The following is a 24,369-nucleotide window of genomic DNA, read 5'->3' as shown; positions in this document are numbered from 1 at the left end:
AACCCCTCTTGCCCCTCCCTATGAATATTTCCTGAATTCTTCTTAAAAAATAATTTTGAGGTCAAAGCCTCATTCTTCTCAGTACTTCAAGTCCCCTTGCTCCCTATGCTGTGTCACAATGCAGAAAACGGGGTAGAACAGATTTGTGCTCTCCTCGGCAGTCAGCGGGAAGAGAGCTACCCTGGGGAAGTCATTGTACGGCAGCCATAGGGCCGTCTTCAGAGCACGACCCTTCTATCATCCTGCCTTGGCCACCACCTGTTTTATCTCTGAGATAAGACCCAGCCAGGGGCTTCAGCCCCGTGCATGCCCTCCTCTTTGTCAAACGCAGATGGAACAGCTCCACTGAGACGTTCCGAACCAGCCTGAGAGTGTTGAGGATGGTGACCCAGGGTTTTGCTGTCCCAGTCTTTGCCACTTTCTCAGGCAGCAGCCAGCCTTGACTCCTTTGCTTATAGCTTCTATAAAAGCAAGTAATCTCTTCTTTTGTTTTTATATCTTCACCAAATGAAACAATCTGGGCTCTCTCTTCCTTCCCTTTCCAGGGCTTTTTAAGAAATCCCTTCCTGTCTCTCTAGTGCTAGTACTTGCCCTCCACAGAGCTGAGGTCCAGGAAAGGAGCTTTGCTCATAAAGTGGTACCAGAGCGTAGGTGCTTGATCTGGGGTCAGAGGTCCTTGCTCTCAAGCCTACTTCTGACACTTTGTATTTGGGTGTGAGACAGCTGGATTAGATGCTTTTACAAGTATACCCCAGCCCTAATCCTGGGGTCTTAGCAATCACTTAACTGCTACAGTGCTTTCCAGTCTGTCAGACAGTCAGTCAGTTGACAAGCGCTTGTTAAGTGATTACTTTGTGCTGGGTACCTTGCTGAGTGTTAGAGATACAACGAAATGCAAAGAACAGCCTCTGTCCTCTAGGAGTTCCATTCTGATAGAGGAGACATGTAAATTACCAGGGGCAAAAAAACGTGTACAGAACAGATGAAGGAAGTCTCAGAGGGGGAGGCATGAGCAGCAGGGGGACCAGGAAAGGCCTCTGCAAAAGGGGGATTGGAGCTGAGGAGTGAAGGTGTGGGGTCAGCCAGGGAATATGCAGGAAGATGGGCAGTGTAGCACTGTGTTGGAAGAACCCCAAGCAGGCCGTTGTAGCTGGATTGTAGAATGCAAATAGATTGTAGTTGGCCTCATTTTCTGCTCTCACTTTGATACCTGGATCTCCTTTTTTGGTCCCCTCTGGCTCTAGACTCTTCTTTAGCCCTCCTAGTAGATTTAGAATTATAGAGAAGCCATTTCTTTCCATGTACTCCTGTTCTTGTAACTGGCTATTGGCCTGAGGTTACTTGATCATTTTATCCATTTAAATCATGGATTCTTTTTGGGGGGTCATGGACCCCCTTGGCAGTCTAGTGAATGAAGTCTTTGGACTTCTCAGAATAAGGTTTTTAAAGATTACAGAGGAGACCAAAAGTTAGTGAAAATAAAGATGTGATTTTCTCCCCTCTCTCCAATCCAAGATCATGGCCTCAGGTTAAAAACTTTGTTTTAAATATAATTTATTCCATGAGGCTGTTGATACTGTTGTTTTTTTTCTTCCTTTGTCTTCTTATTTCATTTCCCAGAATGTTTAGGGACTACACTGGAACAGGATGCCATTTTCAAGGCTTGAAAAAAGGGGAAGCTCATGCTTGCCCATGTCACTCAGTTATCTTCCTCCTCATCATTGTCATCAATAGCAAATGCTTTTTAGGTACCCTCTGTGAGCAGGGTACTGTTGTTAAACCCTGGGGATACAGACATCTGTAAAACATGATCTATGCCCTCTAGGTCCTTACTGTCGAATTGGGTAAGCAGAATATTGACACAGAGAGATAAATAACAATGTGAAGGGCACATATTTTGTGCCAGGTGACTACTGTAGACAGTCAGTATTCTACGAGTCCAAAGACTGGAGTGGTCACTAACTGGGCTAACTGGGAAAGACCCCCAGAGAAGGTGAAGCTTGAGTTGGGCAGGCTTAAATGACACAGAGAGAAAGAGGAAGGGTATTCCAAGCAGGAGAAGCACTATAGACAGTAGCCTGGAAGAGGAGGAGGAGGAAGAGATGCCAGTGAGGATTGATGGAGACCAGTCTGGCTTGGGGTCGGAGGAGAATTCATGTAGGGGGTGTAATGGGAGACAGATTTAGAGGTCTGGGGGTTGGGGCTACATTTTGGAGGGCTTTGAATGCTAGTCTGGGAATTTTGAACTTATTAGCATCAGTTGGCCATTGTAGCTTTTTCAACAGGGGCATAGAAGGATAGGGGCAGAATGGTATTAACGTGGTAGTGATATCTAAGCTATATTGGAGAAAAGAAATTCCAGATGTTGGGAAGTAAGTAAGGAGAAGACTGTCATTGTGTAAGCAGAAGGCAGTAACTGGACAGAAGGCCTAGATGAGGATGATGGTCCCGGGAATAGAAAGGAAGGGACTAATCCAAGAGACATTGGGAAGGAAGGACCTCTACTTGATTCCCTGCTGACTGGTATAGGAAAGGGGGCAGGGTAGAGGGAAAGACAAGGCTAAACCCAACTTTTCACACCTGGAGACACTGATAGAAACAGGAGGAGGCAGAAGGAGCGGTCATTTGGGGGAAAGATGATGACATGTTGAATTTGAAGTTATTGCCAGATGTCCAAGTGGAAGTATCTAGCAGGTAGTTAGTAATTCAGGACAGCAGCTCTAGAAACCAGGCCTGGGGACTGAGGCTTGCTTCAGGGGAAGAGCAGTATAGTTGGGGGTGGAAGCTTTGGAGAAATAGCCCAGAGCCAGAAGACAGAAACTGGCTTGAAGATTAAACCAAGTGATCCATAGTATTGAGACATGACACTGGATTCATAGCAAGGGGAGACCAGAGAGCGTGACCGTCAAGCATCTTTCAAAAAAATTAATATTTATGTGGTTGGGTTTACTTTGTATTGCATTGTTAACTATTTAATTCATGTCAGTGCACTCTTGAGATTTCATTTTTGTGAGTCTTTTGACAGGCTCTCCTGGAAGTGTGAATCATACCGTGTTTCCCTGATAATAAGACACTGTCTTATTATGTTTTTGGACAGAAAATCACCAGAGGGCTTATTTTCAGGGGAGGGCTTATTTTAATGAACATTGACAGCAATTTTAATAAACAGGTAAATGTGAACAAAAAAATGTACCTTTATTCAATAAGCAAATCACTGGGGAAGAACAGGATGACGCACTCACTGCTGCAGCTCTAATTGGATGCAGCTCGGAGCGCAGCGTGCGTTTCACCCGGGGGGGGGAACGGTGCATACAGAGGGTACCATAATGTAGCGTGTAGCGCAGGGATCACCTTCACTACAGTAGCAATCTCAATAGGGCTTATTTTCGGGGGAGGGCTTATTTTAGAGGAATCTTACACAGCAAGGGGAGGGCTTATTTTCGGGATAGGTCTTATTATTGGGGAAACACGGTACTATACCCACTAGGCTTACCGGCCATCTTTATTCCTTGTGTTACTCCTCACTCCCCCATGTCACTTCCAGAGCTAAGATGCTCAACCCTGGAAAGGCTACTTTATAACAAAAGAGACAATACAAAGCCCTGCTGTCCTATGAGCCAGCTTCTTTCCTGCATATGCTGCTCCACTGAGTTTTTGTTAATACTGTAAGCCTTGGAGACTGTTTCCCTGGTGGGCCCCAAACCTAGCCCCATTGTCTTCAGCCTGGGATATCCCCAAGATTTAGAGATCATCGTGCTGACTTTGGACCTGCTGTTTCCAGCTGGGAAAAGCGTGTGGACCCCCGAGGAAGATATTACTATGTGGACCACAACACCAGGACCACTACCTGGCAGCGTCCAACCGCAGAGTACGTGAGGAACTATGAGCAGTGGCAGTCCCAAAGGAATCAGCTGCAGGGGGCCATGCAGCAGTTCAGCCAAAGGTTCCTCTACCAGGTAAGGATCTCATTATGGGGACTTTCAGTGAGAAAGAAGCCCTTGAGGTGCAAAGAGAGTATGGTACAGCACATTCCCTCGTTGTGGTGTTCTGGTTGATGGGCAGGCTTAGAGACCTCCGCGTGGTGCACATACAGTGACTTCCTCAAAAGAGGAGTTTTACTTATTCGCCAATTCTGATCCCTCTCATCTCTTCCTCAAGTAACCTTGTCTGTCTTTGGCCAGATTCCCCCTGTCTAAAACTTAATTCATCATCTCTTTCCCCACACTGATCCCCTTTCCAATCTTCCCTATTTCTGTTGATGATTCTCCTTGTCTTCTAGTCATCTAGGCTTCAAACTTGGAAGTCAGTTTTGATTGATTGATCCTTCTGTCTTCTGACTCCTACGTCCCTATATCCAAATAGTCATCACATTCAGTAGCTTTGTCCTTCAGAATGTCTCTCATCTATCCTTTTATTCCTGTTTCCACCTCTGCTATTTCAGTTTGGACCCTTATCACCACATTCCTGGAGTTTTAACTAAGCCTCCTAACAGATCTCCTTGCTTCTAGCTCCCACATCCCATAAAATCACAGAACCCTAGATTTGGAGACAGAGAAGGCATTTATTAAAAACTCACTGTGTGCTAGGCACCAGCTAAGCCCTGTTGATCAAGGGAGCAATATAGTCCCTATGCTCAAGGAGCCCATGCCACATAAAGGAGAAATGGAATGTGGGAGGAAGGATGGTGGAGGAGGACAGGGGAAGGTGCTGAGGTCCAGCCAAGGCTGTTGTCCTGGAGGAGAAAGAAAAGTCTGGAGAATGAACCTGACTGAGGCCCCTCTGTTCCAGGCCATTCTGTCCTCAAGTGATATCTCTATGCCGCTTATACCCTGCGTGTTGTCCTTGACAGTTTTTTTACAGAATATTCTCACAGAATCTTAGTTGGGGGGGGGGTGTCCTGGAGTTCATTTGGTCTAATTACTACTGGGATAGCTATCTGTTCAATAATATCCCCTTCAAGTGAGCTTAAAAACCTCCTTAGTAAAGGGGGATCCACTATTTCCCAAGGCAACACATTCCCTCATTTTTTTCCTTTTTTTTTTTTTGCTTTTTGGAAAGGGAAGGTAGAACAATTGGGGTTAAGTGACTTGCCCAAGGTCACACGGCTAGGGGTGTGTGTGTGTGTGTGTGTGTGTGTGTGTGCCGGATTTAACTCAGGTCCTTCTGACTCCAGGGCTGGTGCTCTCTTCACTGCGCCACCTAGGTGCAAATATATATGATCTATCATATTGGCCTTATCTGAGAATGACTGGCTTGTTCTGTACCTCTGTCCATCACCTCTCCCCAGGAGGAGGGAGCTAATATTTCATTAGGCGGGTAATATCATAATTATTGCTGCTTTGGTTGGAGTTTTGAAGTCCTCCTTCAAAGTTGTTACTCCTCATGTTATTAGTTGTTGTGATCACATGTAATAATCTTCCTGCTTCTGTTCATTTCCATCTGCCTCGTTTTTATACATGTCCTTCCACATTTCTCTGAATTCCTCCTAGTCCTCATTTCTTATGAAATAGGCTGAGGACAGAATTGTTAACTGATGGGAGACTGCCTTATGAGGCTCAGAGGGCTCCCAAGACCTCCCAAGAGTCCTCAGAGATTAAGCAGTTTGCCCAGGGTCACACAGTGTATATGTTAGAAACGAGACTTGGACCTAGGCTTTCTTGTTTCTGAGGCCAGCCCTTTACCCAGTATGCCCCACTCAGTTCTTACAGTGTAGTAAAATTCCATTACAGTCATGCTACAGTTTGTTCAGCCATTCCCTGATTGATGGGTATCCACTTTGTTTCCAGTTCTTTGCTACAACAGAATGTGTTGCTGTAAATATTCTTATGCATGGGAGTCTTTTCCTTCTGTCCTTGACTTCCTTGGGTTACCTAATAGTAGTGCTGCAGACTCAAAGGGTATGGACAGTTTTGTGACTTTGGGTTTGGTTACAAATACTTTTCTAAAAACATTGAGATAGTTCACAGCTGTCCTCCCCCAACTTTTCCAACAATTACTATTTTTATTTTTTGTTATACTTACCAATCTGATGTGCATGAGATAGAACCCGAGTTTCACTGTGCAATTCTCTTATTAGTGATTTGGAGCATTTTTTACATGGCTTTTGATAAACTTGCACTGGTTTATTTGAGGACTGCTGATTAGTATTATTCTCTAAACACATATATTGGGGATTGGTTCTTGTTCTTTCATATTTTCCTAGTTGTTTTCCTTATGATTCTAACTGCATTTATTATGCTTCTGCAAAAACCTTTCATTTTTTTATTACAAAAACTATTGTGCTGTATATACTGTAACTTGTTGAGATATCCCCCATACAGAAAAAAAATTTCTGTAATTGAAATGTGCAGTTTTATTTTTTATGATCATCTCTATACTTTGTTTAGGTAAGAATTCTCCCCCTAACAATAGTTATGAGAGGAATCTCCTTCCATTAGACTATTCTTTTTCCTGATGTGACCTTTTATATTCAGGTCATTTATCTATTTGGAATTTTTCATGGTACACAGCTTATTAAGATATTGGTCTATACCTAGTTTCTACCACTCTGCTTTATCTTTTTGGGATCTTTTTCAGGAGGTGATTGGTGGATTCTTTCAACCTCTATTTTGCCCTCTGGTTCTAAAACATCAGGGCAGTTTTCTTTGAGAACTTCCTGGAGGATGATTTCTAGGTTCTTACTTTGATCATGGCTTTCAGGTAGTCCAATAATTTTTAAATTATCTCTCCTGGATCTATTTTCCAGGTTAGTGGTTTTTCCCATGAGATATCTCACATTGCCTTCTATTCTTTCATTTGTTTGGATCTGTTTAACAGCATCTTGATTTCTCATAAAGTCATTAGCTTCCATTTGCTCCAATCTAATTCTGAAGCAATGATTTTCCTCAGTGAGCTTTTGAGATTCTTTTTCCATCTGGCAAATTTGGCTTTTTAAGGCATTCTTCTCCTCATTGCCTTTTTGAGCCTCTTTTGCCATTTAAGTTAGTCTATTTTTTAAGGTGGTATTTAGAGTCAGGCTGTTGACTCTAATTTCGTAATTTTCTTGCATTGTTCTCATTTCTCTTCCCAATTTTTCTTCCACTTCTCTTATCTGCTTCTTAAGGTCCTCTATGGCCTGTGACCAGCTCGTATTTTCCTTTGAAGCTTTTGGTGCGGGAGTTCTAACTTCACTGTCTTCCTCCTGTTCCATGCTTTGCTCCTTTTTGTCCCCAAAATAGGAGTCTAATGTTGGAGTCTTCTGTCTGCTTTGTTTCCTTTGCCTGGTCATGTTGCCCCTCAGCCCTCGACCCCTGGGCTTTTTGCCACAGTAGGAATCTGCCACCAGATAGGGGAGCTTTCGTCCCAAACGCTGGGGTTTTCTCAGCTGCCAGAGGTATTAGGTGGGTGCCCTCTCTGAGGCCTCCACACTCTCTGGCAAGCTGGACACACAGCCCAGGACCTCACCCTAGACTGCAATCCAGATCCAAGCAGGTTAAAGCAAGAGCGATTACCCCTCAGACTGGTGCTTGGTCCCCCTACACTCTGCAGGCCAGGAGCTGAAGCTGCCACGTGGCGCTGGAGCCAGCCAGCATCTCAGTGGCTTCTCGCCCAGGGTGCAAAAACCATGCACTCCCACTTATTAGGTCCCAAAGTCCAGACTGCACTGACCTCTCGCTTTGTCCTTTGCATCTATATGTTGATAAATCTGGAAACAGCCATAGTTGCTGCTAATCTGGAGTTCCTCTGGCTGGCTGGTGGCTGGTCAGGCCTGCCCTGGGACTAAAGCCTTGGCGTGGGGCTGGGCTTGGCTCCCAAAGCTCTGCCCTGGCTGCTTCCTGCCCCGGCCTGCCAGGCTGTCCTCAGTGGGAGGTTAGCTTCTCTGTGTCATTTTGTGGGGTCTGCAGCTCCAAAGTTTGTTTAGAGTCCTCTTTTTACATGGATTGGGGAAGGTGGAAGCCGGGGCTGCAGGGAGGTCCTGCTTCTACTCTGCCATCTTGACTCCGCCCCACACTATCAGTTTTTGTCAGGGAGTTTTTATTTGAGTAGATGGTATCCTTCTGCCCTGGAGTGGTTCTCATTGTTAAGAATTCTATTTTGCTAGATGGGCTGTGGGAAAACAGGTCCACAATAATGTGTTGTGATGCTGTGAACTAGTCCACCTATTCTGGACAGCAGTGTAGAGCTATGCCCAAAAAGCTATTAAGGTATGAATACCCTTTGCCCCAGCAGTACCAATGCTAGGTCTGTCTCTCAGAAAGATCAAAGAAAGAGGAAAAAGGCCTTATATGTACAAAAATATTTATAGTAGCTCTTTTTGTAGTGGCAAAGAATTGGCAACTGAGGGAATGCTCCTCAGATGGGGAATGGTTGAACAAGTTGTGGTATATGAACATGATGGAAGACTATTGTGCTATAAGAAATGAAGAGGGGGTAGTTTCAGAGAAATCTGGGAAGATTTGTACGTACTGATGCAGAGTGAAGCAGGCAGAGTCAGGAGAACAATTTATACAATAACAAAAATGTGGTAAAGATGAACAGCCTTGAAAGACTTAGGAACACTGTTCAACACAATGACCAACCACAGTTCCAAAGGACTCCTAACAAAAAAGGTTATCCATCTACAGATAGAGAACTGAAGGATTCTGAATACTCCCTCCCTCCCCCTTTTTGTATGTGGCTTATGTGGGGATTTATTTTGTGCAACTATACATGTTTGTCATGGACTTTTTCTTGCCTTTTCAATGAGTGGGTGAGAGGGAGGATGGATTAAAGGAGCATTAGTCTATGCAAAACAAATTCTAGGGATGTAAAAAATATTTATAGCTTTTTTTTTTAAGTAAAGGATAAGAATCTGAGAGAATACCCCTAAATTGGGGAATGTCTGAACAAGTTGCAGTATACACCGCACAGTAGTGCAGAATTCTTATCAGTGTCATAACCCATCATAATTCCAGGGAACTGGAACCTGAAACATGCCATCCACTTCCTGATAGAGAGGGGAAAGATTCAAAATGTAGAATGTGATAGATTTTTATTTGGGCATGTCAGGTGTGGAAATTTGTTTCGATTGACTGCGTATGTGTGTAGTAGTTTTTGTTTTTCTTGTGTTCTCAGTAAGAGGGAATGGGAGTTGGGAGGGAGAGGTGAAAAAGAGGATCTTGACTAATTGAAAGGGGAAAAAAATAGATGCACATAAAAGTGTGTGTATGTATGTAATAATAGGAATTTTTGCATATATATGATTGTATATATGTGCACATATATGTACACACACATATATAGGCTATATATATTTACATTATGTGTGTGTGGGTGTGGATATGTATATATATGTGTGTATATATATATATATGAAAACTTGGGACTTTTTTTTTTTTATTTTTGGAGGGAAATTGGGGTTAAGTTACTTGCCCAAGGTCACACAACTATTAAGTGTTGAGTGTATGAGGTCAGATTTGAACACAGGTCCTCCTGACTCGAGGGCTGGTGCTCTGTTCACTATGCCACCTAGCTACCCCAAACTCGGGACTTCTGATCAACACAATGACCAACCACAATTCCTGAGGACTTGTGATGGAACGATGCTGCCTACTTCCTGACAGAGAGGGGATGGAGTCAAAGTGCAGTTTGGGGCATATTTTTTTTAGATATGACCAGTGAGAAATTTTGTTGTGCTTTACTGTACATGTTTGTAACAGGGCTTTTGTTTTTCTTGCCTTCTCAATGCAGGGTTGGGAGGAAGGAGAGGAAAATGGAAGGGAGACAAGATTAGTCTTTGAGAATAAAATAAAATTTAACTTAAAAAATAAACTTTGAAGCATTATATAAATGCTGTTATCATTTAAAGTATTTTTTTTGGTGGGGAATGGGTCTTACTGAGAAAGGATTTATGTTGGTCGTTTCTGATCGGGTTCTGTTCACTGTCCTTATTCCATTCTTTTTTCTTCATTGAGTTCTTTAAAATAAGAAACCTGTAGAGCAGAGTTAAGCACTTAGAAAATCTTAACTGTCCAAGAAAAATATCCCTATCTATAAATGTTAGTATCTCCATTCCTCCTGGCTCATTTGCTTACTGTATTCTCCATTATGTTACTCCCTTTCTTTTTCATGCTTCCTTCCTTCTTCTTTTCTTCTCTTTCTTACAGGTTTGGAGGATCTGATAGGAAGAGACTTGGTGGATAGGAAAGACTTTTAAAAAAACTCACTTTAAAGAGTGCTCATGTATTTTCTGAAGCTTTGGCGTCTAAGGAGGACCTAGGCCAATAAGTCTATCCTTTCTCATCACCTCCCCTTTCTAAGAATTGTCTTTTATGCAGCTCATCTCCAGAGGCATTTCTGCATCTTTCCACTTAATGCATTCTGCTGTCTTTTGGAAAAGAGCTGCGTTCAGTTTCCCCGTCTGGTTCCAGTTTCTTTCCTTCGTTTGCTTAAATGTGTTTATGGTGGTTGTACTTAATAGATGAACTACTGGACAGAATTTCAACTCAGTTTTACATGGGGTATCATCTCATGACATCTGAATTCAGTGCTGGATGGTACGTGTGGGTGCTTTTTCTGGTAATGAAAAGCAGAGAATCTTGTGTGTAGTCTGAGATTTTATGCATGTCATGGGTGGGGAATGATGGGCAAGTGTCTACAAAAACAAGTTTCTGCCTCTCCTACCCAATTAAAGTGCTCTAGGAGAACAACTTTGGGGGCTTGATTTAATATGGAAGGCACATCATTTTTAATTACCTTATTTTGCTTTTATTTGACCTTTTCTTTTGTATCTCATCAGGGACTTGAGCCTTCATCTGTCTTCCCCTTTGCAATTTCACATTGAGCTCCTAGGAGGCACTGGCTGAAGGAGGGCTGTGGAGCCCCTCAAGCCATCCTTGGGTTCTAAACTAAACCTCTTTGTTAAAACTCTTGCATTAAGGACTGGGCTATGTTGTCCCCTTGGAAAAAAAAAAGTTCCTCTGTCTTCTTGGGGAGGGTTATGAGGGTGGGGTGGGTGGCAGTTCAGATCAATGTTTTCACAAGCTCAGACTGAGCTCCATTCATATATTTCTGTTCCTGATCCATGGCCCCCTTTTCCCCAAGCTAGGCAAATAAAGCATCCTGAAGCCTGCATTTGGAATGTGATCCCCTAATACAACTATTAAATTTTAGTAGGTGAAATAAAAAGTCCTTTTTTTTAGCAACAATGCTTTTTTTATTTAACTATGAAAAGTGTTTGACAGCGTCCCCCTTCCCTCCACCCCCAATCCCCCCTCCAGGGGTATGTGAACGTTCAGTCTGGCATTGCCATTCCCTGGGGAGCTCCCAGCAGAGCTGGGGAAGGGGAGCTCGAATATAAACAGTGACACACGAGCCCTTGAGCCAGTTCTCCCCCAACACATACTTTCTTTTGCCCTACCGCTCTCTACTTCTCTCCTCTCCTTCCCTTTCTCTTTCCCCCCTCCCCAGACTTCTGGTGAGGCTGATCCCTAGGTCTAAGCATCCCCAGGTTCAGGCCGGGTGAAGAGCTGGCTCCTGGCAGGAGGAGGAATAAAGGTGCTTTGTGAAAGGCCATAAGAACATTCCGGGGGGAGGTGAAGGGGCTTGGGGGAGACGCCTGTCTGTGAGGGCATGAATGTCCCTTCAGTTTGAGTTAATATCGCACACTGCTGCTTACTCTCACAGCATGTGGAGAAAGGGGGGAAGGGAGATGAGGAGGGGAGGGGGCCGTCTACAGCCAGGAAGCTCTGGGCGTGGGCAGGGCTTGTGGGAATGATTTCATTGGAAAGGCCTGCGATATTTTTTCCCCTCTTGTGTGTGGTTCTTGGAGAAAGTTGGAGGTGGTGGTGATTTCAGTCGTCTTGGCCAGCAAGAGCAGAGCAGACACACATGTCTGAACTTCCCGGGAAGTCCTCCTCTTGAATTTTCCTGCCATCCTTCAGCCCCTTTCCCCTACCTTAGCTGCCCTGCCTGACCCACATTCACGCACGCATCTTTTTCTTCCCCTCACTGTCTCCTTTCAGCTCCCTATTTGTACCTTTGGGGTGCTGGGTTGGTGAACTTTTTTATTTTTAAGTTCTTGATGGAGCAGATACTACTTCACATTTCCCCTTTCTGCTCCCTAAGTACCAGAGGAAAGTCTAGGATGGGAAGGGGGGACACCTGATGATGAAGAATTTTAAGTCAGTTGTTGACGCTGGTTCTTTTAATTGTCATTTTTTAACGTCTTTGTTTTCCATGTGTGTTATTTTTTGCTGTGTCTATTGTATTTAGTCTTCTGGTGCCTCATCTGACCATGATCCACTCGGCCCTCTTCCTCCTGGCTGGGGTAAGTAGTACGTCATGTTGCTCCTGTCCCTGAACCCAGACCCTCGTTCCCCAGGCTTGCCATTCTGTGCCTCCTCTTGCAGAGCCCTTGGCTCTTTCTCAGCTCTTGGTCTTCATGCCCAGGCTTCTTACTGCTCTCTTTCCCTGACACTGGGGGTTCCCTTCTAAAGCCTTCCTTTATCTTCTGGAGAAATTGTGGGCAAAAGGTTCATGAGGTTGAGGAAGTAAAGCAGAGGCATCCTATCTTTCTCAGCTCCCATCAGACTTAAGTCTCGGTGGTGCTCATTTTCAAAGGAGTTTTGGACTTGTCTTTCTAGAGTTTTGCTCAAGTAGCCAAGTTAAGAAATGTTGAGATTATCTGTGAGTTTTATGATAAAGGGACTTGTTTTTGGTCTGACTTTGAGGCTGCTTTCGAACCCTTTAATGGGTCCTTGTGGAGCCCTAGATGTTGGGGACTTAAGCCTCATTATAACTAGCAATGATGACTCGTGCTTTCTTGTTGACAGCCTGAGTCCTTTGGTTGTGACGCAGCTGGGGAAGATAGTAAAAGGAGGAAGTGAAGCACTCTAGTGTGGAGTGCCTTCGAGGGGACCCTGGGGTCCTGGGAAGTCGCTGCTGCCTCATTTACCCTGATGTCTTCTCTGCTTTTCCATTGCTTCTGGCACTTACCTTTCTCTATTTCTCTAGGCATGAAATGAAAGTTCTGAATGTTGCAAATAGCTGTGCATTATGGGGAGAAAATAAAGGTCACCTTAGAGAGACTGAGGGCTTGCTTGCAGAGGGGCTTTGCGTAGTGATTGGGTTATATGCTAGGAGCATGAGTAAGGATACTGACAGCACCAATGCAATGGAGAGCCACGTCCTGATGATTTCCTCTCCCAGCATGCCCCAGAGTGGTTGTTAGCTATGCTGCCAAGCCCAGAGTTCTTCAGCTCTTTGGGTTGGAGTGAGTGGACTTTATGAAAAAGCTCCCCTAATTAACGAATGAGTCTGGAGTTGTCACAAAGGCTTGAGACCAGGAAGGCCCCTAAAGAGAGACTAATGAGCTGGTAGTGGTCAGGTCCAGCTGTCGGGATGGTTGAGTACTGGTTTTACTTGCCATCAAAGTCTTGCAGAAGGGAGTGATAGCATTGAATTGGGAGTAGATGCAGATGCTAGGGAGGACAGAGACAGGGAGATTTGGAAGAGCAGAAAATGGTGAGGAAGGATATGCCTAGAAAAAGACAGCTGCTGAACTGGATTCTTCAGCTCAGAAACTGCTCCTTGGTGGTCACTCTAGCAGGAAGCATCCAGCCTTTTAGACCATGAGGGGTCATTGAGTGAATCCCACTTATAAGGCTCAGAATGGGCTTCCATACCTGTTGTCCCTTTGGCAGCACCAATGAGTTAATGTGTGTTCCAGACATGCGTCATTTGCTCCTGGGGAGCCGTTTTCTCAGGTAATCTGCCGGGCTAAGTGTACTAATAGAAAAATTATCAGGATTTCACATACTGACAGGCTACAGAAATTTGGAAAGCTGAAAGGGTTAACTTATAGACTCCAAGGTGATCCAGGCCCATCCCTTCTTATGATTTTATTCTTGGCAGTAAATGGTAATAGTGGTATTGATAACTCATAGTAATGTAGGATGTGAAGGTTTGCAAAGTGCTTTCCTCATAATCAACCCTTTGAGGTAGGTATTGCAAGTATTATTCTACCCATTTTACAGACGAAGAGACCAAAGCTGGGGTAGGAAAAGTGACTTATTCTGGGTCACACTGCTGATGTGGGAAGGGGCAGGGCTAGAACCCAGGTCAGGTCATCTGACTCCTTTGCTTTCCACTAAAGCTGCTTCCAAGAAGTAAGAATATGCATCAAATTAAAATGATTTGGTAATCTAATTTGGTGGAAAAGAACAAGCAGAATTTGGAGCATTGTGACTTAGTGCTCCAAGCCGGAACAGTAGTTGCTCCTTTGGCCCCAGGGAGGAGTACCACATTTTAAGCTGTTTATTTCTGAATTCCTCCCACTGTCGAGCTGTCAATAAGGAAAAACCACTCGGGGTTTTAAAAGAAGTAAGCAGATGAGAGAAGAACGTTTTTTCAGTGCTAAGCATGGAGCTAAATTGGGATGGGAGCAGGCCAGAGGGCCAGGTTAAAAACTGTTTACAGGATGTAAAATCCAAGGGAAGAGGCAAAATCGTTCAGAAAGGACTAGAAGGCTATAATAGGACAAAATTGAGAAAAAGAATTCTTTTGGCTTAAGTGCCAGGAAACATTTCTTCACCGCAAGTTCTTTTGGACTGTTTGTTGGTCTGCCCGAGCCCATGGCAGTAGCTGCTTTACTGGGGATATTTAAAAAGAAATAGGACCAAGAAGCCAAACAAAATGAGAAGTGATCCCATTTGTCCATCCTAGCTCCCAGAAGGCTGTCAGGATACCTGGGGTGGGGTGGGGCTGGGGGGTTCCTTTTTCTTAGGTGTCACTGGCCTAACAGTGTAGCCATTTAGACCAGGCCTTAAGGCCAGGTTCCCCACCACTGATTTAGACACTCCAAAAGAGACACGTTTTTATTCTCTTTGCAGAATGGTCTTATGGGAAGAGCCCTGGAGAAGGCAGTCAGAAGACCCCAGTTCTGGTCCCATTTCTCTTTGGGCAAATGATTCTCTTCTCCACCCCTATTCTAGACACCTCCCCAGCTTCACCCCCTACCCCCAGCATCCCTCAGTTTTCTTAGATGCAGTGTAATTTCTGATGCCCCTTCCACATCTGAAACCCTGTTATTCTGTGGGGATGGAGCTGCTTCAGTGAGCCGATGACGACGACACGCTCAGCTGTCACCAGCACGCTCAGTTGTATCGACTTGAGAAAGGCTGGACAGATCCTGAGCCCCAGTGGTTAGCTTGGCTTTGTGCCCAGGGAGGCAGACGTGAAGGCTCTCATTCAAGGCGGCAGCAGCTTCTCTGCTGGGAGGGGTCTGCTCTTGCCCACAGAAGCCTCTGGAGAAGGAAGGTTCCAGGGCAGCACAGGCTGTTCTGAGGCAGCTGTAGCTACTTCATGGCTCCTGGCCTCCTTTCCCTTTCCGTCTATACGGATGAGAGAAGAAAGTAATAGAAAAAAGTATGGCTGTCAGGGTGAACAGTATCGAATTTATAGTCAAAAAGACCTGGGTTCGAGCCCTGTTTCTAGGCAAGGCATTTCCCTCCATGGGCCTCAGTTTCCTCATATGTAAAATGAGGGAGTGGGATTGGATGAGCTCCAGAAGGCTCCTTTTAGCTCTTAAAATTCCAGGGTTACTAGAAAGTTTAAGAGTGATTGGGGGGAAAAGTGTTCAAACAGATGCCCTGGAGATCTGGAGCCAGACCTTAGAAAGGGGGTCACAGCTGGCTGGAGTTTTCCAGTTTGACTCCTGTGTGAGCTTGCTATTTCTTCTGGGTCTGCTGATGATTTTTATCCCTTGGCACTGCAAATGAGGAAGCGGTTCCTCCCCTTTAGTAGTAGCAATGGTGATATTTACCGTTGGTGCTTTCTGAGTTCTGTGGGCTGAGTTCAGATATCCCTTTATTTTTTGATGAGAAAGCTGAAGCTCAGAGATCTGAAAACACTTCCTGGTAATGATTCTGGGCCTTGAGACTCGGACTCTATAGAAACTCTTGGTTTCCTGTGGGCTTCAGGGCTTGGTCCCTTCAGGAATTCTTTTGAACCTTGATAAGGATTGGAGAGTCACCAGCTAGAGTTCTCTTGGCCCAGAGAAACCCAAACCAATTCTGACAGACCCATTCTCAAGTGTTTTTTACCTCATTGAAGTCCATTTGACCCCAAAAGGTATATTCCCTCTCCAGGTTTGGTCATCGAACACATTTCCATCAGTATAAGAGGCAGGGCAGCAGCCAGGCCTGGGCTTGGGATAGCCTTCAGCAAAGGGTCACTGCAGCCTAAGGAGTAAGAAGAGCGAGCCCAAAGAGAGCATTGTCTGTCTTTGGCTGTCTGGGCCAGAGGGGTACCCTTCACACAGCTGCACAGGCCTACAGCTGGACCACAGCAAAGGTTATGAATCACAGGGTGGAGGGGCTTGGGTGAGGAATCTAGGCCCCGTTAAAGGGGAGCATGAGTGTGTAAGACAGGAGGCCCTGGTCTAGAGGAAGGAGCCCTGAGGTCTTGTATCAGAGGACCTGGATGGGCATTCCAGCTCTGCTCTGAGCCTCAGTCTCTACTCATCTGTGAAATGATGGGACCTTTATCCAAGGCAGCGTTGGGGCAGAATCAGATGAGACAGAGCACATAGAAGGACGCTGATGCCCACAGAAATCCTTTGCTTATAAGCACTTCTAGGGCTGACCCCCACAAGTGTTCTTGTGGATGGAAAATCATGGAGCCCAAAGCCTGGGCCAGACAGGAATGTGGAGTGGGGGGAAAGGTGCAGTCAGCGTTTATTGAGCGCCTGCTGTGTGCTAGGCACTGAGTGTGGGGACGTGCGTGTGTCAGGACATGGCCATGGTTGTGTTTGGTGCCCAGCCGGGAGAGGTGCCACTGTTTCTCTTCAGTTTCCCTTTGCCCCAGCCATAACAGAGGAGACAGTGCCCGCCCCACAGACAGAAAGTGGCTCCTTCTCTTCTCACTAGTACCAAGTTGTCATCAATTGAACCTTTAAAAAGGTCTAAGGGCAGGAACATTTGGATGAGTTGAAAGGAAAAGAAAGACGTCAAGAAATATTCAGATTGGCTCTTTACCTTGTCTTTTTCTCTTTTTCCAGAAAAGAGACAGGACAATGGACGGGTGTATTACGTTAATCACAATACACGCACCACCCAGTGGGAGGACCCTCGTACCCAAGGGTATGTACGAATGGGGGTTTGGGATCTGGGCTGGCAACTGAGAGTCCTTTAGTTCTTAGCATCTGGTGACTATGCCTGGCACTGCATCTGTCACCAAGGGAGAGTAGAACCATTCCTTTGGCCAGGCACTTTTGTCCTAAGACCCTCTCAGAACAGCATTTGCTGCCAATGGCTTCTAAAAAGCCTCTTGTCAATCTGCCCTGCTTCCCTCCAGCGCAGTCGGGCAGGTCCCCAGCGAGGACCCAAATGGCTGAGTGTTGTCTTCCCCTTAGAAGGTGGGGAGGGTTAGATGGTGCCCCGACATTGAAGATTCTCCCCCATGTCAGTGCCATCTAGGAGGAGGCAGGCTCTCCTGGTCTTGGGGTGATAGCATCTCTTCCACTCTCTGCCAGAGATGATCTTGGGAGCCTGGCCATTGTTAGGCCCAGGTCTGGGCCATGTTCGATAAAGGACCCTGCACAGGTGGGACCCTGTGGAGAAGTGACGTGGTCCCTGTGTCTCTTGGCTCCCGCAGGATGATCCAGGAGCCTGCCTTGCCCCCTGGCTGGGAGATGAAATACACCAGTGAGGGGGTGCGCTATTTTGTGGACCACAACACACGCACCACAACTTTTAAGGACCCGCGTCCAGGATTTGAATCAGGGTAAGTTTTTCCCACTGCCTGGAGGGCTGAGATTCCATACAGGGAAGCTTGGGAGGAGACGGTTCCTCTGGTGAGTTTGGGTGATTAGCCCATCATGGGTTTGTGCTGCTCTCTAGCACCCCCTGGTGCCTAGGCTTGAAGCTGTCACTTAGATCCCCAGTATGCCCAAAGGAATGGTAGACAAAAGTTACCTGGAAAGAAGGGTCCACATTTATAGTGGTCCAGTAACATAAGGGTCCAGTAACTCCATTAACTAATCCCTAGATCTTTGGAGTTTCTTTAGAACAGAGTTCTTCGCCTTTTTTGTGTCTTGGACCCCACTGACAGTCTGGTGAAGCCTGTGGACCCCTTCTCAGGTTAAAACCCCCTATTTTAAAATGCCTGGGAGGACATCTCTCTGAGATGTCGGGGATCCCTGCAGGCAGGGGCAGGGACAAGCTAGCTTTCCCAAGTACATTGCAGTCCCATCATTCTGTATTGAAAAGTAGGAATAGCACAGATGGATTTGTCCAGAGTTCATTATCTCTTCTGAAAAACCCTCTAATCACCTATATGGGAGAAGCTGACTATATATTTGACGGACTTGAATCCACCAGCCTGATGGGGTAGTGGTAGCCCATGAGGAGTTCAGCTCGCTTCCATATGGCTTACAGTAACAGTTCTGGTATTTCTCCAAAATGAACCTGATCTGAGCTGCCTGGTCAGGGTTCTGGGAAGCAGGAAATCTGAGTTTCTGTGCCAGGTTTATCTCCATCCTTCACTGACGCCTTCTCTATGCTTCATCACAGCCTGGTGGTAGCCAGGCTTCTGTGCAGCTGTCCTGGCAGAGTGCAAGCCCTGGTGGGTCCTGGCACGCTAGAGAGTCTTTGAGGACTGGACCAGGGATGGAGAGTGTGTGTGTTTATTGTCACAGACCTGGGGTAGCTCAGAGAGACGCTGCTCGTCAGCAGATTAACTGGGGGTGGGGAGGAGCATTCATACCGTGGAAGGCCTGGATCATTGAAGCACTTTAAGTGTTGACTAGTCTGAATAGCTTGATGAAAGTCGCTTTCTCATTGTCTTATTTTCTCCATTGTTAAATTAACCAGCTTTCCCAAAATAAAGCACTTTAAACAACACAGAAAGGTAAATTGCTTGGGAAATTTCATGAACTATGAGAACCGTTTGCTTTTCATAGAAACAAACAAGGTGGTTCTCCTGGAGCCTACGATCGAAGCTTTCGCTGGAAGTATCACCAGTTCCGTTTTCTTTGCCATGTGAGTTACTGTGCTGGTTATGCCTTCCCCGTTTGGGGACCACCCCAGCCATATTAATCAGGATTGCTTAGTTACTTTCATCCTGAAGTGGATGAGGAGTTGTCCTATAGCCTTAGGGTTTGGAGGAAAGCTAAACTGCCTAGTTCTGAGTAGACGGACTGTCTCTAGTTGACTTTTGTGGTGGGTGTGGTTCAGGAAGCTGGACGTTCATTGCTGGCTGGGCTCAGGTTGGCTTTCTGGGCTAAGGCCACTTGCTGTGCAGGATCCCTGGGTTGGAATGATTGTAAGGGTGGAGCAAGGTATAGGATAAGTGAAGAGCATTTGATTCTCTGCTAAGGGATTTTTTTCTCTTTCCAGTCAAATGCCCTACCCAGCCACGTGAAGATCAGTGTGTCCAGGCAGACGCTTTTTGAGGATTCTTTTCAACAGGTAGGGGAGCAGCAAGGAGCCAGAATTCTTCCCTTCAGCCTGAAGCCAGGGGCCTGGAGAAGCCACTCACATGACCTTCTGTCTGTCGGCTGCTCAGTTAGAACATGGGGTAGTCCAAACGGCTGCCTTTTAGAAAGATGCTTGTTCTGTTCAAACCAAGGGCCTGGGAAAGGGTGTCCTAAGATTCCTCACTGATTCTGCGCTTTGCTGTGATTTGGGAGCTGGGGACTAACGCTTTGGGGGGGGGTCTGTATTCTCTTCTTCACAGATCATGAACATGAAGCCATATGACCTACGTCGCCGGCTGTATATAATCATGCGTGGTGAGGAGGGCCTGGACTATGGTGGCATTGCCAGGTGAGCCTGGTGATGGAGGCTGGAGTGCTCTCACCAGATAACTGTTCCTTTTCTTTTTTTCTATCCCTCCTTGGGGAACAAGACCCATAGCCAGGTGGGCTTCAAGTAGTATCAACTCAGGTGAATTTCTTTCTCTCTCCTGGGTTGAGAGTTAAATTATCTTTTGCCTCCCCAGGATCCTCCTGAGTTAGCATGAAGCATGTACCTGAAAAGAAACCAGATATTGCTTCCTTTTTTTAAGATGGTGAAATACATTTTATATTCTGATCCTTTAAATTCATGCAAGGCTGAGGTTGTGTGTGTCACCTCCCCTCCCCCAGGTGTGTAGGCATTCCCCCAGTTCCTGGATCTGTTAAGGCAGTGGTCACCTTGAGGCATACCCTCACGTGCCTGTCCTGTAATCTGGGTCACAGTTTGTAGGACAGTGGTGTGCGGAGAAGAGGTTATGAAGGGAGAGAGTGAGTGGATGATTCGACCACTGGAACCCTGAATCACTGCCCTTCCTCCTTCTTGGTCCGTGTAATCCAGTAGACAGAGGAAGGAGGTTTGTGTGCCAGGCCGTGGGCCGGGCTCTGGGATGCGTCCTCTGCTGCTCAGGGGCTTCTCTGTGCTTGGCTCTGGCCCACCATGTCCTCTTCTGGTGCTCTTGTGTTTGTCCCACTCTAGATTCACTGCTCCTTCTCCGTGGTGACCCTCCTCCACCTCCTCCTCCAGGCTTTGGTTTGTGGGCTTCCGGTGTGGCTCCTGCCCTTTGTGTGTGTGTGTCTCTCTCTGTGTCCTGCCAGTGGTTTTACCCTATGGTAGGTTACGTCATGCTGTTCTACCACAGGGTAGAACCACGGACAGGATACTGGGGCGCTCTCTGCATCGGAGGAATCCTCGTCTCTGGCCACAAACAGCCGAGAAGCCAGGGAGGAGGGACTGAAGGAACCTGGCTAACTTATCATGGCTCCTTTTGGGTTTAGCTCCAGTGCTGGGGGCTCAGCGAGGCTGGCACGAGCCGGGTACCCAAGGAGCAAGGAGAGCCACGGAGTGGGGCGTTGGTCCAAGTGCATGCCCAAGAGGATGAGAGAGGGTGTCGTGGCGGGGAGGTGACACAGGACACGTTCCTGGGGCCCAGAGGAGGGGGGCACCCACAGTTTGGCCCATTCTCCACAATACATGATGGAAAATTAGATTGATAGTTGAAGGCAGTGTGGATTACCCAGAAATCGTGGCAAGGCCAGGACACCTGTTTGGGGAAGCTGGGTTTAGGAGGTCAGTCTTAGCACATACATCAACACGTTGTCTGGTCTGCCTTTCAGCGTTGCTGTTGAAGGTGCCCCTTCTCCTGTGTCGCAGGGCACAGGCCTTGTTCTCGAGCTCTCTGAACTAGGACCATTGAAGGCAGGGACAGGAGCCATAAGTATTTTGTGAAGCGCTTTGCAAACGTTAACGTGCTAGATAACTACCAGTTGTTGTTACCATTGTTGTTATCGTTCTTTTTACTGTTATTATCGTTCATCTGCCCTTAGCTAAGGCCGCGTGGGATCTGGTCATACTGAGCTATCCTCATATTCCCCGGGGAACCCGCCTCTGCTCATGCGCACCTCTCTGGGCTCTCCCGCTGTGTGAGGCTGGTCACCTGCTCACCCATACCAGCCCTCACATGGCCTGTTTATTGCCTTAAGACCCCAGGAGGACCATTGCGGCCTTGTTCCTGGGATCCCTGGCTCCAGATCTCACTCCCGAGGCTGTAGCAGAAGCACACGAGTGCAGTCCGGTGTCTCCAGGATAGGCTCCCTTTATCCTTGGCTCTGTTTTCTCTTCTCTCACAGAGAATGGTTCTTCCTTCTGTCTCACGAGGTGCTCAACCCCATGTACTGTTTGTTTGAATATGCCGGGAAGAACAACTACTGTCTGCAGATCAATCCGGCTTCCTCCATCAACCCAGACCACCTCACCTACTTCCGCTTCATCGGCAGGTTCATAGCAATGGTAAGGGATGCGGGGAATGACATCTGGGCTCCAGGTGCCTGGCCTCGCCTCCTGCCCAAGGAGCAGACCTGGGCAGGGCTGGCCTCTCCTTGGAGGGAATGGCTGGGTGAAAGGAGCGCAGCGATTGTGCTGACTCTTGTGACTGGGTGAGAGGAGTGGCCCTGGGTGGCAGCTTCTTCTTCCTTGGAGCTCATCCCCATCCTCTAAGAGTTTACAAGCTTTTAGCTTTCGCTAAAACCCCTTGAACTCTGTCCTAAAATGGACATGATAAAAGATGTGCCTAGTACTAGTACCAGGGTTCCTTTCCCAGCAACTGACCTAAAAACCCTCACCCTGGGGACTCCCATACCCTTTACCTCTCTCCCCCACCCCTGGGTGTGGTTCTCCTGACCCAGCAGCTACCCTGCATTCCTGCAGCGTTGGCCATGCTCCTGGATGTAGGATAGCTGAATTGGGAGGAGGGACTATCTTCCATTGCAGAGGTGCAGGATCCCCATCAGAAACCAAAAGGCCCAGCCTAGTTCCTCTCTGCTGAGGAACTAGTGATGGGTAGGTGGCAGTGCCATCCAGCAAGGGACAATTCTTTTTTTTTTTTTTTGGAGGGGGGGAGGTAGGGCAATTGGGGTTAAGTGACTTGCCCAAGGTCACATGGCTAGTTTTGTGTCTGGTCCTCCTGACTCCACTGCTGGTGCTCTATTCACTGTGTCACCTAGCCACCCCTAGGGGACAATTCTTTAACCTTGGGGTAATGCACTATATTTCTCTGCTGAACATCTTTGAAGTGTGACCATTATTAATTAGCTATCTCCCTATAGATTATAAGCTCACTGAGGGCAGGGACTTGACTTTTTGCTTTTGTATCCCCAGTGACTCATTTCATAGTGCCTGGCACATGATAAATGCCTGTTGGTTAATTGATTGCTTCTGACTCATAATTTAAGAGCTTTAGAGAATCCCGTTGAAACAGGAGGCAGGAATTCAAGGACCCCTGATTATTATTTTTATTATTATTTTATTTTTTTAATTTTAAAAATAATTTAAAATTAAAAAAATAATTTTTAAATTATTTGATTATTATTACTATTACCTTTAGAAATAGGTAGCAATTTAAGGCACCTCAATATTGATAAGTAGCAGATAGGAGAGAGAGTAGGAGGTAATAGCCTGACTACAAAACCATTGATTTGATTACATTGGAGCCACTTGTTGGAGTTTTCTGGGGGCTGTCTGTGACTGGAAGGTGTTAGCAAGATGCAATTTGGAAATGTAGAGTTTGGAAGGGGAAGTATGAGTAGGAAGATTCAGAATGCATATCGAATGAGAGTCAGGGTGTGTCCAAAGGATAGCAGCAGTGTGATAGACGTCACAGGCTAGGAGCCCGTCTGCTCACGGAAGGGCAGTTGTGGTGACAAAGAACCATATTGTGGTGTAAAGTAGACCAAAGATAGGCTGAGGGAAATGACGTGTTCTTACTTGGATGTCACTCAGCTTCTTCCCCCAGTGCCCCAGTTCTTTCTTCTCCTTCATCCCCTGGAGGACTCCAGGGGCCTCAGAGGCGCCCTTCCCCCTTGTCTAGAAGTTTTTGGCTAAGGTGCTGGGCTCAGGAAGTGGGTACATTCCTTCTAGGTCTCCCAAAGGCTGCCTGCCCTGAGAGCCGACAGGACAGACCAGTAAAACCCCAGACTATTACTCACGACTGGCCCGCCAGCCCTCTCCAGTGTCTGCATTATTTTTGGCTGCCTCTGCCTCCAGATCTTGTAGCCCGTGAGTCAGGCAGCCCCCTGGAGCTGTTTAGACAAGTGCTCTCAATAAGCCCAGGGGCAGCTGCCTGCTAAGCCAAGGGGAAGCCAACCACCCAGCTCTCCTCTGCGGGCACTGCCCAGGAATGGCTGCATTGGTCAGGGGAACGTGTCCTGGGGTGTCCAAGGGGGGGGCATGAGGGCCATACAAGGCCATTGGTTTGGAGGACAGAGCTTTACTCTCTTTCAGCTCCTCTCCTCAGCCCACTCCAGTGTCCAGCACCCCCAGGGCCCTGTAGAGGCCAGGCTCTGGCTGGCTGGAGCTTGCACGTGCTTTACTGCTTTGTCACAAGTACCCAGCAGTGGAGGTGACTTTGCCTGTCCCTTCCTTCCCTAGGCACTCTATCACGGGAAGTTTATTGACACAGGCTTCACCCTCCCCTTCTACAAGCGGATGCTAAACAAGAGACCAACTCTGAAGGACCTGGAGTCCATCGATCCCGAGTTCTACAACTCCATCGTCTGGATCAAGTGAGTGCTCTTCACTGCCAGCGGGGCTCTGGCCTTTGTGTGGGCGGGAGGGTGTCTGGTGTTCCCAGGACTCAGCTCTGTCACCCGACTGTTTGCTTCTTCCCCATGGAACCAGAACCCAGACAGGTTAGAACGAAAACATGCTGGCCTTTGTGTCTTGTGGAGCTGAGGTCGCATGATGGGGTCACAGCATCAGGCTACTGGCTCCAGCTTCTGGCTGGCATCCTGCAGTCAGAGTCAGAGGGGGCCTCGGCCTTGGACCTGAGTGAGGATGAGGGAGCGGGTCAAGGGTGCCACTCCCTAGGATGTAAGTCTTTTTTTTCTCCTGGTCCGTTCCC

The 24,369-nt window shown here is 46.8% G+C and overlaps 2 protein-coding genes across 6 annotated transcripts in view; one reads left to right on the top strand and one right to left on the bottom strand.

Annotated features, from left to right (window-relative positions):
* The window catches only part of NQO1 (NAD(P)H quinone dehydrogenase 1), a 193,656-nt gene extending 172,014 nt beyond the window's left edge, over nucleotides 1–21,642 (bottom strand). The window contains exon 1 of the mRNA XM_069085475.1: nucleotides 21,638–21,642. The gene's annotated coding sequence lies outside the window, so the exon portion shown is untranslated. The remainder of the gene's footprint in view (nucleotides 1–21,637) is intronic.
* The window catches only part of WWP2 (WW domain containing E3 ubiquitin protein ligase 2), a 123,843-nt gene that overhangs the window by 90,790 nt on the left and 8,684 nt on the right, over nucleotides 1–24,369 (top strand). For 4 of the 5 annotated variants that reach the window (XM_069085469.1, XM_069085468.1, XM_069085470.1 and 1 more), the window contains 9 exons: nucleotides 3,782–3,956; nucleotides 12,232–12,286; nucleotides 17,018–17,099; nucleotides 17,614–17,742; nucleotides 18,920–18,998; nucleotides 19,356–19,427; nucleotides 19,696–19,784; nucleotides 21,602–21,761; nucleotides 23,898–24,031. In XM_069085469.1, the coding sequence (XP_068941570.1) occupies nucleotides 3,782–3,956; nucleotides 12,232–12,286; nucleotides 17,018–17,099; nucleotides 17,614–17,742; nucleotides 18,920–18,998; nucleotides 19,356–19,427; nucleotides 19,696–19,784; nucleotides 21,602–21,761; nucleotides 23,898–24,031 (975 nt within the window). Of the gene's footprint in view, nucleotides 1–3,781; nucleotides 3,957–12,231; nucleotides 12,287–16,131; nucleotides 16,312–17,017; nucleotides 17,100–17,613; nucleotides 17,743–18,919; nucleotides 18,999–19,355; nucleotides 19,428–19,695; nucleotides 19,785–21,601; nucleotides 21,762–23,897; nucleotides 24,032–24,369 lie in introns of those variants that run through there. The other variant, XM_069085472.1, reaches the window with a different exon arrangement.

Source organism: Petaurus breviceps, unplaced genomic scaffold, assembly GCF_028583685.1.
Source record: "Petaurus breviceps papuanus isolate PSGF00001 unplaced genomic scaffold, PetGlider_PUasm1.0 176, whole genome shotgun sequence".
Lineage (NCBI taxonomy): Eukaryota > Metazoa > Chordata > Mammalia > Diprotodontia > Petauridae > Petaurus > Petaurus breviceps.
Note: the sequence above shows the minus strand (reverse complement) of the source record. Positions and strands in the feature narration are given on the sequence as shown.